Below are 16,033 nucleotides of genomic sequence, written 5' to 3'. Positions count from 1 at the left end.
TACCAAGGACTTATGAGATGTATGCCCTGTTTTCTTTTGGTTTGTCACCTTCGTCCCCAAGAGGGTTCATGGGAATGAGAAAGAACATGAATAATATATATATAGTATATTCAAAAGAGCTTTCACATATCACAGTCTTCAGCAAATGCAGTATGGAACAAAAATAAAAGCACTTACTCTAATGCTCAGGGACAATGTTATATATTGTATCCTGTCCTTACTTTTTCATTACCTATCTGTTTTATGTATTAGGTAGGTATTTATTTTTGTAATAATTACAGTATACCCCCTGCACACCTGTGTGGTGATTTCAATAATTTTCCCTAATTAGGTTTTTGATTGGCAGTTCTCTTACTCTTTATGTAAGCTTTGCTGCACCCGTTTGGGACAAATCGCACCATCACACAAATAAAACTAAAAACATGGTTACATTTCCTGCTGTTTATGACCTCATTTCATTATCTCAATTATCAAAATGTGGGGGAGTGAAACCCAGATATAGAGAAAAAAGTGAGTTATGTCTGTATAGCAAACCATAGTGACCCACTTTCAAGGCAAGTATGAACTGACGTCAGTATCAGTTTACTAGACATGGAAAATACAGCACAGTGTGAGCAAACAGCTGTATATTGTCTGAAGGAGCTTTATTACTTCACTTGAGTCTGAGCAGAAATCATATTAGAGCATACCTGTTGATCCTGAACAGCGGTGCCCTCTTGTGTTCTTCCCAACATTTCGTCCAATTTATAAAGCACTTTTATTTCCATCTTGTGTGAAATAGTTTTTTTTGCCCTGTCTTTTTTCTACCAGGCTGTGGTCAAATCAAAGCATCTTACTTTCTTTCTTTCTTTCTTTGTTCAACATTTCAGGTGGTGGTGATGATTTCTAACGGCAGATCTAATGGTAGATTGTGATTTTGTAAAAGTTGAGCATCACTTAGCACAACATATTTGATCTGTTTTATCTTGAACAGACTCCTTTAATTATTAAAACACATTTCTCACCTTACCTTTGAGATAACCTCAGGCTTATCAAGTCATTGTTGCAGCTTTACCGACATTTTTATACAACCAAATCTTTAATTGAATATAAGAATTTTCTTATTTTTAAAGAAAATATCATGATGTTAACTGTAACAATCTTCTACAAGTGAAACTTCTGACTGCAGAGTGAATCTCCAACAGAGAAGACTTTCGTCTTGTGGTCATATAACATAACCGCTCAACACTTTCAATATCAAGTTTGTGTTACTATTAAGGATTTCCTGTGTGGCACAGCAACTAATCCAAATTCCATCAAAGCGAGATGTAGCTGTTTGAAGTTGCAAACTGCAAGACGTAGGTAACATTCAGGCGCAGCTTCTGTCTATGAAAGCACATGATTCATTTTTATTTAATTTGCAGTTGTCGTTAATTGGTTCAGTTTGTCTGTTAATACTTATTTATGAAATTAACCCTCTCATCTTCATGTTCGTCTCTTATTTTATATAAAAAAAAACAACTTTTCTTCATCATCTACGGTATGAAAAGGTGTTATGTAATCTGATCAAAACACACAGAAGCAGACGTTACAAGCATGTTCTGTATTGTCATGTTAATACTAATAACCATTACAGTTCATTCAGTCCCAACCATACACTCTCTGTTACACATTACACATCAGAACATGGTCCTCAGAATACAAACAAACTAACAGACATCATACAACAGCAGTCAGAGAGGAACATTAGTATTACAATTTCATACAAGGTTGGCCAAAGCTGTGCTCCAGCAGAACCTTCTCATCGTGTTTACTTTGAAGAGCAGGTTCAGGTACGGTACAGCTGAGTGAAAGCCAAGTTCATTTTTTAGAAAAGGGTATGGTGAGTTCAAGGAGTTTTCAAGGCTTTAAAGACATTGTGGCACGGCTGTGGCGTCGCGGCTGGGTTTGTTTTTTTGTTGTTTCAAAAAGGAAAAAAAAAAAAAAAGTGGCGTGTGCTGCTCACATTTCCCTTTGCTATGTGAGGAAATGACTTCCTATCTGGGGTTTGTTTGTTTGTGCAGTAGGTGAAGGGTGAAGGCGGAGAGACAACGTTGTCCATTGCAGCTGATGTGACGAGGCACCCATACAACAGTCACAATGTGCATGCTACTTTAGGTCCTTGTTTCAAACATCGTCTTGTGTTGGATCTCTTTATCTCCAAATAACCCTCCCTCCCTCCTTCCCTCTGCGATCTTACTGTACATTACCAAGGCACTCGCTAACATTTCAGTGAGCATATTTTGCTCAGTGGGAAAATAAAGAAATGAAAAGTCCAGCTGGAACCTGCAATATTTTGTTGAATTAGCACAAAGAACACAAGAGAAAGAAAAACAAAATTGCCGGTCCATCGTTATGAGGCTACAGAAAACACACCTCTGTCCCAACAGTAAACACAATGTACATTAAAATGGTAGAAAAGGTGCTTGGCAACATCGTGTCTGCTTATTTTTACTGTCAGAGAGGACAACAAGACTTTGGACACATTTGCAGTTCCTTGATTGGTTCTCACTGACGACAGCAACTGGATCAGTCTCCATTTCATGCCACTCCTCTTCAACTTTGTAGAGCCACTGTGGATACTCATATCCTCTCCTTGCTCTCTACACTCGATCATTGTCATCTGTGTGCCACTCTATTCATTTCCTTTTGTCTGCTCTTTCTTTGCCCAGAAACCTCTTCACTTTCTTTTATGTCCTGTCCTGGTCAGACGTCATCGTCCATGTAAGGTATGTCTGGGTCAGAAAAACGTCTGTGGCCCTTAGGGGCTTGTGTGCCATGGTGTTGGTGCTGAGGAGAAGGTGTTACCATGGAAATAGAGGCGGAGGAGGATGAAGCGGAGGGAGGGCAAGAGGAAAAATGCAACAACAGGTCACAGTCTGGGTCGTCGATGTAGAGGGATTGGGTGCTGTCTTTACGGCGTCCGGGCTGCTCTCGTTTCTTGACCGAGAACTTAAACGGTCGATTTCTAGAAGGGGTGGGAGTCGCAGACTGTGAATGGATGCCCGGGGGGAGTTTAACTGTGTCTGGGATGACGGGGTTGCGGCGTTGCAGCACATGCCTGAAGGAGGCGCTGGAGGATTCAGAGGTTGAAGAAGCGCAGCTGAACAGAGAGGAGGTGGAGCTGGCAAGGGTGAGGTTCGACAGAGAGACGCGTCCACCAGAGACTTTCGGTCGCTGTGCCAGGTCTGATGGTTTAGGTGGACAAACTGGTCTGTATCTCCTCAGCTGGGCACCACTGTGTCCTGGAAAAGAGGAAAGAAAGGGTAAGATCTGAGGAAGGGGACGGGTTTTCCTCAACGCTACTTGTTAGATTGACACCACAACCTCGAGAGGGTGAAGAAATGGAAGATCATGCAACCATGTTACCTATTAAAAAGTTTGTTTAGTCAGGCACAATCAGGCAAATGTTTGATTGGTGGCGTGCCAAATGTTCAATTATTTAATTTGGATGTAAAGTCTGAGCATGCTTCTGTGCCAAACATGCATACATGGGTGTGCACACGTATGCACACAAACACACACACACACACACCTGCTTTGTGACAGAGCAGACGTCACCGCCCATCACCATCACTGGTCCAGACCTGCACCACAAAAGACAGGAAGGGCCCAATCCAGTGGCCCAGCGGTCTGGTCAGAAACCCACAGGTGAGTGAGAGAAACAGGTAGAAGGAAGAAAAGGCCAGATTGTGACTTAATACTGACCTTCAGGCTCTGAGCTGTGAACAGAAGAACGCTGCTGCTCATCTAAAAGACTCTCAGAGCTCAGTGAGGCTTCAGAGTCCAAGTTCTCCTGGTCTGAGCCAGGCTGCTCCATCTCTGGGAGTCGGCAGGCCAGATCCTCTCTACAGAGAGACAGATGACATAGACATCAGAGACAGACAGATACTTTAGTGTCCTTACAAGAAAATTACTTGCTGCAGTCTGTACAAAGCCTTACGTACATACAAAAATACACAGGTGGTTACCGGGGTGCTTTGTTGAGAAGGAGGCTAAGCTAAGGTGAGAAAAAGAAAAATAGAGAAAGCATCCTTACTTCTCCTGTTTGATGGACTTGATACGCTCCACCAAGTTCTTCTCAGCCTCTGTATCTGAATCCAGAGGCTCGTTCTCTGGGACCACGCTCAGATCAGAACTGACCTTCTCGTGCACCTGCAGAAGACACAGCATCACACAATGATACCTCAAACATCTCGACTTAAAAATGCCCATTATGTAATTACTATATAAACTGAATTATTTATATAGTAATTACACAGTAAATGTTTTTTTAAACCCAAATCTGAAAACTGAGTCCAGTTTTTGTTAGTGAGGATAGAGAAGAGGCTGGTATGGTTCATGCATCTGCACATCATTCCTGCAGCACTTCTGTGAAACATAACAATGTGTAGGTTGTAAAAAAAAAAAATAATAATATAAAAAAAATGCTGTGACACAAAAGAAGAAGCTACTAAACACATTAACATCCACCCGTTCAAAAAACGGTACTGGTGTAAGGGCAAACAGGTAGAATAAAAGTTAAAAGGACTCATCACCACCACAATCCAGAAACAGCCAATAACTCAACAACATGGTTTGGTTTTATAAAAAAAGGGGAAGACATTGGAATAGAACAAAGAATAAAATGCGTGATAACCATCATGATGCAAGTCACACTATCATCGTCAATGCCTTCCAGTAAGAGCACAACATAAGTATTATTACGACACCAACCCAGAACCATCTTGTCATCTCGCAAAGAGAACAAGAATAATGAGAAACAGCAACATGCAAACTATGACCGGTTAGTAAGGAGGAGTAAAAGGGGGAAGAAGGAAAGTAACCAATAAAAAAAATAAACAGCCAGAGCGTCACCCACATCTAACATACCATGCACAGGCACTTCTTCATGGCACTGTAAAACACACTACACACTACTAGATCTACTGTATGAGGAGAACTCAGTGATACATACCACCACTCCTTTGTAAGGAGCTGAGAACCTGAGAGGTAAATGCCAGTAGTGCTAAAGAGAGACAAGGAACATCGGCCATGTTACCCCTAAGAACAACAGTATCTGACACTGGGGTCATTGCGTGATGTTGTAAATGTATGATATAAGACATTATTGATAATCCTTTACATCCAGACATGGACCCAATCTAATGCTTAATGTTGTTGCCGTGGTATTGAGACCACACTTATTCGAACAAAGGTAATCCAGAGCGAGGCAGCGTTTAGTGTTCTCACCGTGTTCTGCCTCTTGAGTTTGAGCTGGTTAACGGCCAGAGCCTCGGCATACTCCAGCTGCTCGATCTCCTCCATCTTCTCGTTGTAACTTCTGATCTGCTCATTGATGAGCATCTCCACACACCTACAGGAGGAACGGGATGTGTGCAGATGTTCAGATTAAGCATGTGTTATATATGAGAAATGCCTGCTTTCATGACAGTCTTACGTTGTGGTCTTGGCAACATCCTTCATGCTGAGGAGCGGGTCAGCGCTGTCTGGGCAGCGCAGGACACACGGGGCAAAAACTATGGCCAACGAGTTAGAAGACATGCGGTTGTGAGCTTCCACTTTACACACCCTGCAAGAGAATTCATTTAATATTAGCACGTAGTTTATCGGCACTTGTGTTTAATCCAAATTGTGATTAACTGTTAAGGTAAATGAAATCCACCAAAGAAGGTGACAATGACAGAATCCCTACCTGACGAGGTGAAACACGAGTCTCTCCAATGTGCTGAAGTTTGCTGGAGGAAGCTCTTCCAGCACTTTGTATATAGCACGAAGCTGCTCCTGCTTCTCTGGCAGTTCTAACAAAAGAAGAAAACACTAAGTGAAAACTCATAATTTACCCTGAACACTGATAATTTGGTTAAACATGTACATTTGCATGTAACTGTATAAACAGTCTACAACCAGGCTGCAGGTAAAGAAAAACACTGAAAAGAAAAGACCAGTGCACAGAGTGTCTTGTGTAAAATCCTTCTCACCAACTGCATGCAGGAAGTCACTGTAATGTGTGAAGGTCATAAGCGGATCTGGCAGCTCTCTCAGCCACTGCTTCACCAGACCCGTCACTGTGTGGATGGGATAGTCTTCTAGGCAAACCAGGTGGGGGTCTAAACACATCAAGAAAAAAAAAAGAAGAACATCAATAAAAGGAGCCATGACAGATTTCTTTATGCATTTTTAAAATCAAACAGAAGGGGTCTAACCGGTCTCTAGTCGCTGGTGCAGCTCTTTCATGCGGTTGGCGGAGCCAGACTTGCGGTAGATTCCCTCGGTATAGAGGCCGTGCATCTCCACATGCTCCAGCATCATCTCTAGCACCATGGGCACCGGGTTCTTATCACTGACCAGGTGACACACTCGCACTCCGAAGTGCAGACCGCCAGACTCCTCGTCGCTCTGCGGATTCACACACAGTCAGTGAGACTTAAACCGTCCACTCACCACATTCTTTACGACGATAAAGTTTACTCTCCGATGTTAAGATGTAGCTCCTTGCATCAAAGATAAAAGATGCTTTTACTTAAACACTAACAGGCAAGACCTTCTTCTTTGTTAGAATTTATATTACTTTGAGATTTTTGAGACTAAATTTATTATTTATTTATTAAATTTACACTAAATCAAATATAATATTTCAACATAATGCAATATAATCTGATCTCTAATGCCAAGGTGCTGCTCCACTTCTTCATCTTCTGTTCTACTAGCTTTCTTTGCTCAGCATAGTTCGTCATGGGTCTTTTTGAAAATCTGGAACATGATTCAGTTCAATAAGTTTGTTCATATTCATCTTTCTGTACCAAGTAGAAAAGGTTAAACCCTCTTTAAATGTTAACAAAGATATAATACTGCTATAATATTGAAGATATAATTTTGCTTCTGTCACTCAGCAGCTACAGCTCCCATCAGGCTTTGGCAGTTCTTCTCTAGCTTGTTAAAATGAGGTGTTTAAACTTTACTTGCCAGTGCTGTAATAGTCATTACTTGGAAACCAGGCAGAAAAAACACAGACCGTGCCATGTTTCAGACATCATGAGAAAATACGGTTGAGTCTAATGGAAAAGAAGCTACTTTAAAGTAGGACGACTCAGTACTACACTAAATAAAGACCAGCCTAACTCTAAACACTCATATATCCAAAGCACGTCATTAATCTAGGCCTGTATTCTCTAAAAATAAAAACATACCTTTTTGGCACAGAAGGTGGAGCAGTCAGTAACTATTTTGCAGACACACTTCTTGTGGCAGACCATTTTACAATCTGTAAAACAAGAGAAAAATAAGAGTCGGTGCAGGGAACTCATTTCTAGACATTATGCTGTATTCTTAATATTAAACACAAATTAAATCGATATATACACAACAAGAAAGAAGAAAAGTGTGTTGCTGACTCACAGCTGCACATGTAGGCCTTCTCCATGCCCCAGATGTAAGAACTACACTGGTCACATGACTGCATAATGTTGACCTGATAGTTGACGAAGCTGTGATCCAGAGGGCTCTCCATCTAATAAGGCAGAGTCACTCCGTTAGAAATCATAATCTGTATTACATTACAAACCAATACTGAAATAAAATGAATGAATTGCTTCAATTTTAACTCTGCATACTTACACTTTTATCTTTTTTCCTCCTCTTCTTCCTGGCTTTGGCAGGCTGAAAACACACACACACAGATGATAAGCATGCGTACGTTTGTTTTTCATATTAGACTGAATGATAATGAATGTCAGTGTTTCACCTTTGCAGGCTCAGCCTCCTCCTTCTTCATCTCTCCTCTGATGAAGCCGTCCAGCACCGACTGGAAGAGGTTGACCACCAGTTGGACTTCTCCTTTCTGCTTGTCGCCTGCCAGGTGGATCACTTTGTTCTGGTAGCCTGTCATCAAACCTTTGTAGCCAATGGTGGTTTTCTGGTAGGAGAAAAAGGAGATGGTGGTGAGGAAGAAGATCAGTGTTAGTCTATATTATGTGTGTGTTATGTGCCTGAAGACAGACTCACTGGTAGAGAATACATGGCCTTGATAGTCTCTCTGAACTGCATGGTGGCTGTAACAAAGATGGCCTCTGTGTGTGACAGAGACTTCCCCCTGGAGCGGAAATCATTGACCTGTAAGGGAACACAAATAAAAAATATTTTTGTGGGTCGAGATGATAAAATTACTTCCTAAACTAAGTCAACACCTGGTCGCCTTTCACTCACCTGGTTCCCCAGAAACTCATCAAGGTGTCGCAGCTCATTGGCGTTGGTGATTTCCCGATCCAGCGAGGCGTTCCACTGCTCAGACACCCGTGTGGCACGACTGATTTTGATGGTTGGGTTGCGTCCCAAAGTTTTACCAGCGCGGTCCCCGTGCGGCTGAGAAATTGGCCGAGATGGATGTCCAGATGTTGGAGCTGAAAGGGAGGGAGAAAGTTTTCATACTTATCATCACAAAGTAACATCTATTGCAAATATGAATTAATGACCAATAGATTTCCTTTGTTAAGTCGAACCTCTAAAGCAGAATACACAGTAGACAAATGTACCACAGAGGAAACAAAACCCAGAGTAAAGTTATTCTGTTAGCGCTGAACGCGATCCTGCACGGGTCACTGTTTTCTCAGAAAGCAAACAGCAGGACTAGTTTAGGCCTGAGAATAATAATGATAACACACCTGTGTTTTCCTTGTGTTTCTCATGACATGAGGTTTGATGAAGTGGACTTTAACAGTGCAGACTGTGTTTGCCAATGAAATGTAATTGATCTTAATATCTGATCTCAAAATAACAGCTAAATCTTTTTTTAAATCGATGATGAAATTTAATGTTGGTCATTATTTAACTCTTATTTTTACCAAAGGAATACAATGCATCTCTGCGTCAGTGAATTCAATCATTCATCTGAAACCTGATAAGGTCAGACTGAAAAGTTTGGGTTATTTACCTTCCCCTCCTGTTGGCCTATCATTGAGCATCTGAGCAAATGTCAGCTCTCCGTTGTCGGGAGTGTGAGCTTCTTTGTGAGGTCGTTTTTTCAAAATCTTGCTGAAGAAACCACCTGGCCTGAAGGATGCAGAAACACACGAAGGACATTCATAAACATTGTTAATCAAACTTGTGCCTAACTCATAAACTCTGGATACAGGGAATAGACTTTTCACATCTCATAACTCTTTCATTTATACAGCATAATGAGGTTTGTGACCTTAAATCACATGTCTGTTTGGAACCGCGCTGGATTGTTTCTTGGCAACAGGCAAAACAGATAATTTACACAAACAGCTAACATTTTTTTCAGTTTTTAAAAATATCATCAAAACTGAATTACCCTCAAAGAGTCTGTTAAAGTACTACATATTCAAAGCTCTGCTCCAGCAGCGTCACCATAGCAACACCACAAATTAAAAACAAAGCAATCCGCCTGATGCCTCTGTCTGATAAAACTCTGGCTCAGTCACCGGGCCTTAAGCTTACATTTCTGTCGTATAAATCCATTCAGGGAAATTTCAGATATCAGGAATTTCCGGTTGTGAACGTACAACACCACACAAGGAGACGAGGATAGTTTGATTACACAAGGCCAAGACCTTCCCACGAACAGTCTGACTCAAGTAGACGTTGTAAGATGAAACCGAGGATGTATCGGCAGCTTATCGTACTACAGAATGTAACTTTTGCCCTTTAGCCACATTGTTCAATGCTTCAAACATCTAAATCAGCTCTTTTTTCAAACAGATTCCTGCACATTTCTTCACCGGACCACTCGTCTGTAGGCCAGTCCAGTGCAGTGCAGTACCTGTCTGGTGTGGATGGGAGGGCGGCTGCCGAGTCTTGGGAACCAAAACTGTCTTGGTGTTTCCTTCTCATGGAGCTTCCCTTCGAGCCGTCAGTGCTTTCTGAGGGAGAAATCAACTGCAGAACAGAAAACAACAACATTTTCAGGTGCTGAACCATATGCAGAAACTGTTAGGATGAATCTTTACAAAGTTAAATATCAAAAGTTTATGTTTGAATGTTTAAAATAAGCAATTTTTCCATGAGAGATTTAAAATACCTCTCGGGCTGAAAAAGCGCCAGCCCCTTCCGAACCCGGAGACAAACTGTCAATGGATGAGGAGGCTGTTTCACTCCTGCAGACGGAAATATAATAAAATGAGGATACAAATCAATTTAGGAAAAGTATTTAGCGGTGACAACTGAGGCACATAAATATTAGGTTTATATCTCATATTACGTCAAAAAGAACAAAATGTGTTGCCATTTGTTAAGATACAAAACAGGAGTGTGGATGTGGGAATGTAACCAAGAACAGAAGACGTACAGCGGTGTTTTTTTCCTCCTATCCTCCCTCTTGTGAGATGAAGGAGGACTGGTGCTCTCAGAGAGTTCTCCATCACTCCTCCTCCCCCTCCACTTCTCCGGTTTCTCCTTTATCGCCCCAGGGCGGCGATGCAGGTTTACCGCTCCGACACCATCACCTAGACCATTTCTCTCGGGCACGGGTTCAGTCGGCTGCAGGGATAGCGTAGACGGGCGAACAGGACTGGCAGAGGGAGGAGAAGTTTTCGCCTCCTTCTTCCCACCTTTGTCTTCCTTCATTTTCCAGGGCACAAAGATGTACTGATCCAGCTCCTTGCTGTCCGCCCGCTCTTTTAGCTTAGAGGTCTCCGAGCTTTTGCTCTTTGGCAGGGACGTTTCATCCTTGCTGACAGCTGAGGAGGAGGCCCGTTCAGTCTCTCTCTGGTTGTGCTCCAGCCCTCTTCGTCTCCTCTGCTCCCTCTTCTCCTGACTCCTGGAAGACGGGCCCTTGTGAATAGCTGGAGCTCGTTCTCTCTTTAGTTCAGCATTGAAAGGTGTGGAGGTATCACAGAGAGCCTGTTCATCTGGAGCTGTGGGTTTAAGTGCAATGGAGGTGACCCCATCAGAGGGCAGCACAGGTTTTAAATCGGGCTCTCCTAGTGTTTGGTTCTCCTCATTTTCTTTCTCATCCAGCTGAGGTCCAGCCTCAGCTGGGGTACCATTGATTTCCAAGTCCAATTCCCCATCCTCCAGCTCTTCGTCCTTGGCCTGCTCCTCCTCTGTCTGTGAGCTGGTATTAATCTCTCCATCGTCCTCTCCTCTCTCCTCCTCTGTCTCCTGGACAGGTAGGTTGTCATCCAGCATCTCCTCTGTGACCAGTTCTATATCAGGGTCCTCTCTTGTTTGAGGCTCGTTCACCAGCCTTTCCTCTGCTTCCTGTGCTTTCCTGGCTGCCTCCTCTTCCTCTGCTCTCCTCCTTGCTTCCTCCTCTTCTGCTTTTCTCCTTGCTTCTTCTTCTTCTTCTATCCTCCTCTTTTCTTCCTCCTCCGCTCTTCTCCTTTCTTCCTCCTCTTCTTCCCTCCTCCTCCTTTCCTCCTCCTCTGCCCTCTTCCGAGCTTCTTTTTCCTCCTCCTCCTTTCTCCGTTTCTCCTCACGCATGGACTGACACCTGTAATACACAAAACAAACATGGCGTTTAAAAAAAAATGTTTTTGGAGCGTTGTTCTAGACAGAGCATTTTAGTGTTCCTGTGTTTTTACCTTTTGCGTGCAGAGTGTCCTCTGACCAGGGCTTGTATCTTAGTAGCTTCCCGACTTTGGCGGTGGTTCTCTGATCTCTGTCTGTACCCTCTCCACACAGCCTGGATCAGAGTGGCCGCCCGCCGCCTTTGCTCCTCTTTGCAATACCTGCGCCATGAACGCTAAAGCAGGAGGACAGGACAGGATCATTATTATATATTATCTCCTAAATATTCAAACGGAACATAACAAACTAAATTCATATACTGACATCCAGCTCCAAAAATATCTGTGGTTACCTGAATCAAGATGGCGGCCTGTCTCATGTCCAGGAACTCTTGCCTCTGCAGGCGAGCTCTGAACCAGCGCTGAAGGAAGATGATCTTTCGCATCACATCCTTGTGCAGTGTGTCCTGCAGCTGCTGTCGCTCCAGCTCCTTCAAGAACACCTGAGCAGAGAGAGTGCACCAGAATTTAGATGCAATGAAGGGAACAGGAGCAAATGCAGGCAAGAATAAGGGTTTATAAGATGCACTGAGAGAACACATCTCAGGAGAAATGCGACGAGTTCAGGGGTGTACCTTTGTTTTGCCTATCTGGTACGTAATGGGGTCCAGGCCCATTTTCTTCTCAAGGAGCTCTGAGATGTCCTCTTTAAAGGCGGTGGTGTTTTTGGGCAGCAAAACCCTGAATTGCTCTACAAACTCCTGCAGGCACAGGACAACAGAGAAAATACAATCAAGAAATGAGCAGGCTGTTCTGGAGAGGATTTATGTGGCAGATATGAACGGTCAAAACTAATGCCCAATATTTAACAGCAGGATTAAGTGGAGTAACTTTATATTACCTGGAATGTGTACTTGGCACCGTAGCCTGACCTCCTGATGCGAACAGTTTCCAGCATTCCTGTGTAACGCAGCTGCTGAACTACCAAGGCCTCATCCAGATTCATCTCCTTCTACTCAGGACACGAAAAGGTGCATTGAGTTCAAGATATTCTATTGTCATACTTGAAATTTAAACATCATTTTATGAGTCTTACCTTCTCGGCATTGGAGCGGATACAGCGAATGAAGAAGGGTTCGGCTCTGTTCAGAGTCTCCAAGAGTTTGGTCAGAGAGGTCTGAAGAATACAAGCAAAGGGGTTTGATGAATGTTCAGCATTGCTGCTGGAGTCTGTGTGTGTGGTGTCTGTGTCTGCATGTGACGTGCAAACTGTTTGTGGGCAATGTTACCTGGAACTGGGCACTGATGCTGGGGGGCTTCTTCTTCTTGTGCAGGTGCAGCAGAGACTTGGTAGTGCGATCGTGCAGCGTCAGGCTCACGATGAACTTCAGAGAGCGAGAGTCCAGCAAATTCTGCACAACAGTCAGACGGGAAATCAATTTCCCACTTGCACTCACACCAGTAACTGTATATTCTCTTTATCTGCCCCTAAACTTGGGATGTTTACTCGGGTTTACCTTGGGGATGACCTGCCTCTGCCTGGTGGTCTTCTGTTTCCTGTTAAAGACGGCGAAACAAGATCCAGAGTCAGTTAGAGGGACTAAAGCGGTAAAGGGCCTGTGGAAGGATGACAAGAACAAGTAGTGGATGGAGTGTGTGAAGCCGGGTTAGTATGGACGAGTGACTTCTTCATGCACTGTCAGTCGGTGATGAAATCAAGCGTTGCACCTGTAAGATGGGATGAATGACGGGAACAGACAAGGCATGAATGAGTGAGAGGGTTAAGGTGGTAGGAGAGGTCGTGGATGAGGAGGAGGGAGTTTGCTGCAGGAGATGGGATGTAACTCTAAACAATCAGCTCAACAGAGACTCACCGTACATAGACAGACATGCTCTCCTGATATCACTACACAAAAAGGCCTATAAATTTATGTTCAAGCTCTCTGACTGCAGAACTTGCTGTAAACTCTAACATGCAGCGAGGCCGCTGGACATATTTTACACAAGATGCTCCGAAAGACCTCACATGCCAGCGCAGTCTGATGATGTTCATGCGGCAGCTAGCGTATGTATTCACGGCATTTCAGATTTAGCCTTCAAGGAAACTAGATAGTATCTACAAACAAAGCTAATAATGTAATGCCTGCTGATGAAGTTGGACTGTGTTTGAGGTATTCATTAGATTAGATCACAAGACGTCAATGATCCATTGAGATTGGCTATGAGCGTGAAAGCTGTAACTATCTATGGCTGAATGTGGTGATTGAGTTAAGGATAACTTAAATTATTCCCGGAAAAACAAAAATAGTTTTAATAGTAGCACATTCTGTCTGAGCCAACTAGACTGGACTGATCTGGAAGAGAGCTGATCTGAGCCAGGTCTGTCTGCAGACTCACTGGAGGACATGTCGAGGGAAGCGGAGGCGACCCCAGGACTGCAGCAGCTTGCGAGGGTCCTCACCATCCAACTGCAAGTTCTTAATGGAGCTGATGATCTCTGCATGCATGTCTCTAATCACACCCAACACACACACACGCACACACACCCAGTGTAGAGAGGGAAGAAGGGGGGGGAGTTCGGGGAGCAACAAAAGGAGGAAGGAAAAGAAAAGAAAGAAAAAAAAAACATAAAGCGGGGCGTGATAGAACGCCACTGTTAGGACACCTTAGACGAAAACACACCACCGCAGTTACACAAGACAAGAACACACACTGCAGAATGGCTGGGGGTCCGATATCAAGAGGAACTTCATGCTCTGCTCATCCATGAAGCAAAAGCCGCAAAATATATTCTTCCATTGTTCATGTTTATTTACATGAAAACCACAAGACACATTAGACCACCCAACCATGCTGCGATTTCCTTTTTAAGAACAGAAAAACGCACACACACGCACACGCACACACACACACACCAAAACTCACACACACACAAAGACTTGGACACATAGGGGAGGTTTGTATTCACACCCAAATCCCTGCCACTGTAGTAGTTAACATGCAGAGCTGAGCTGTCGTTCACAGCGTGGTGGTTGGCCATCTGTTTCCATGCTGGGGTTGTTACTGGCTGTAAGTTGTTACTGGTGAGGCTGTTTGATTTATGGTTCTTTCATCAGGACTGGTGTCACTCTGGGCACTGGTCTGGTGAGGTTAATATGGGGACTTTTCTGTGTCCCAGAGCTAGTCCATGCAATACTTTTCTATACTTACCATAACTGACCATGAAAACAGAGGTCAGGCAGTGAAGGAATGGGCAACACATACCGTAATTGAGTCACAGTTAATCTGAACTCTATACCTCAGTGTTGGCAGATCTGCTATGGGCTGGATGATTTAATAATGGTAACAATGTGCTGTAAGAGTTCAACTCAGTTCAGGTAAAAAACAAACAGTAACTTTAGATGTGAAAGCAGGAGGTATAAGGTCAAGATTCAGAGGGCCCAACGATGCAAAAATATTCATCATGGTTTGGTTTCATTCTGAGAAATTCTTCTTGTCTGTTTGATTTGGGGTCTTTGTACGTGTATAAATACATGTGTGCTTCAAACAGCTCCACAGTTGATGCAAGTAATCAGGGTGGCTAATCAGAGTAGGCCAGTACAAACATCTTCCTGTGCTCTATAGCAAGAATAATAAACTGTGAGGAAGGAGAGAGATTGGGGATTACGCTAAGGGAAGAGAGGGAATGCAAGGTAAAGGGCAACTTTCATATTAAAAGCACAGTGAAACATTTGACAATCTGGGCCTTCTTTAATAAAACCCTTTTAATTAACTAAATATATATTTTTTAGATGGGAGCAGACTCAGCAAACCGGTATCTATTACCCATAACAAAACACATTTCCTTCCTGCTTGGCCTCATGTCTTCATTCCTTCCTCCTGTCCACCAAATTCACTTACTTCTTACTCTCATAGCTAGCAAAGATGTCTTCAAAGGCCTCTAGAGGGCGCTCCTCTGAGTGATCAAAGTAGAAATCGAGCATAGACGCTCGTCTGTGGAGGGGAGAGGAGAGAACCGCACACACTGGGGTCACCAAAAGGTGGAGAGGATATGGGTTACTGAGATGAGGTGAAGGAGGCTTTATCTGTCAGGGTGACGTCAAAAGCGTGCGTTTTTGTCAGCGTTTATGGATTCACTTCAGATATGTCAGAGTAACTCAGCTGAACAGAGTTTAGGTGGATGATATTGTCCTTCCTCATCTCATCCAGCACCACATGATAAATGTGGATGTCCACAGTTCACCAACCATTTTAAATATTTCCGTCACCTTCAACAAAGAGCTTCAGACAACAAATATGTTGATGTGTAGTTTATACATGGAAGAAAGGTTGCAGCTTCACAGGGGATGTATATTATACAGATCCTTTATAAAATAATTGGTCTGTGTTTCATGAAATAAAAGTTATTGTCCACACAGTTAACAGAACCAACAGCCTGCCTCCATGTCCACAGGTTTCACTACAGACAGATCCCTCCAGAGGAAACACACCCGACAGTTAGAAAACCAGACCAAACACAACAAACAAGTGAGGACACGTTTCATAGT

General features: G+C 43.2%; 1 protein-coding gene across 11 annotated transcripts in view; it reads right to left on the bottom strand.

Annotated features, from left to right (window-relative positions):
* Window positions 1-1,567: 1,567 nt before the first annotated feature.
* Window positions 1,568-16,033, bottom strand: part of myo9b (myosin IXB) — a 52,550-nt gene continuing 38,084 nt past the window's right edge. For 3 of the 11 annotated variants that reach the window (XM_027289944.1, XM_027289942.1, XM_027289945.1), the window contains 28 exons: window positions 15,387-15,479; window positions 13,884-13,997; window positions 13,004-13,043; window positions 12,776-12,898; window positions 12,583-12,663; window positions 12,388-12,498; window positions 12,122-12,247; window positions 11,840-11,989; window positions 11,562-11,722; window positions 10,325-11,470; window positions 10,058-10,133; window positions 9,800-9,915; window positions 8,948-9,066; window positions 8,224-8,417; window positions 8,023-8,130; window positions 7,763-7,933; window positions 7,636-7,677; window positions 7,417-7,528; window positions 7,209-7,282; window positions 6,225-6,417; window positions 6,000-6,128; window positions 5,714-5,819; window positions 5,459-5,590; window positions 5,251-5,374; window positions 4,976-5,026; window positions 4,058-4,173; window positions 3,727-3,866; window positions 1,568-3,263 (listed from right to left, as the gene is read on the bottom strand). In XM_027289944.1, coding sequence (XP_027145745.1) covers window positions 2,725-3,263; window positions 3,727-3,866; window positions 4,058-4,173; window positions 4,976-5,026; window positions 5,251-5,374; window positions 5,459-5,590; window positions 5,714-5,819; window positions 6,000-6,128; window positions 6,225-6,417; window positions 7,209-7,282; window positions 7,417-7,528; window positions 7,636-7,677; window positions 7,763-7,933; window positions 8,023-8,130; window positions 8,224-8,417; window positions 8,948-9,066; window positions 9,800-9,915; window positions 10,058-10,133; window positions 10,325-11,470; window positions 11,562-11,722; window positions 11,840-11,989; window positions 12,122-12,247; window positions 12,388-12,498; window positions 12,583-12,663; window positions 12,776-12,898; window positions 13,004-13,043; window positions 13,884-13,997; window positions 15,387-15,479 — 4,687 coding nt within the window. In that variant the 3' untranslated portion in view covers window positions 1,568-2,724. Of the gene's footprint in view, window positions 3,264-3,553; window positions 3,652-3,726; window positions 3,867-4,057; window positions 4,174-4,975; window positions 5,027-5,250; window positions 5,375-5,458; window positions 5,591-5,713; window positions 5,820-5,999; window positions 6,129-6,224; window positions 6,418-7,208; window positions 7,283-7,416; window positions 7,529-7,635; window positions 7,678-7,762; window positions 7,934-8,022; window positions 8,131-8,223; window positions 8,418-8,947; window positions 9,067-9,799; window positions 9,916-10,057; window positions 10,134-10,324; window positions 11,471-11,561; window positions 11,723-11,839; window positions 11,990-12,121; window positions 12,248-12,387; window positions 12,499-12,582; window positions 12,664-12,775; window positions 12,899-13,003; window positions 13,104-13,883; window positions 13,998-15,386; window positions 15,480-16,033 lie in introns of all 11 variants that reach the window. The other 8 variants (XM_027289951.1, XM_027289952.1, XM_027289953.1 and 5 more) reach the window with 8 other exon arrangements.

The sequence above is a fragment of the Larimichthys crocea genome, chromosome XVII, assembly GCF_000972845.2.
Source record: "Larimichthys crocea isolate SSNF chromosome XVII, L_crocea_2.0, whole genome shotgun sequence".
Lineage (NCBI taxonomy): Eukaryota > Metazoa > Chordata > Actinopteri > Sciaenidae > Larimichthys > Larimichthys crocea.
This window is presented reverse-complemented; position numbering and strand designations above follow the sequence as displayed.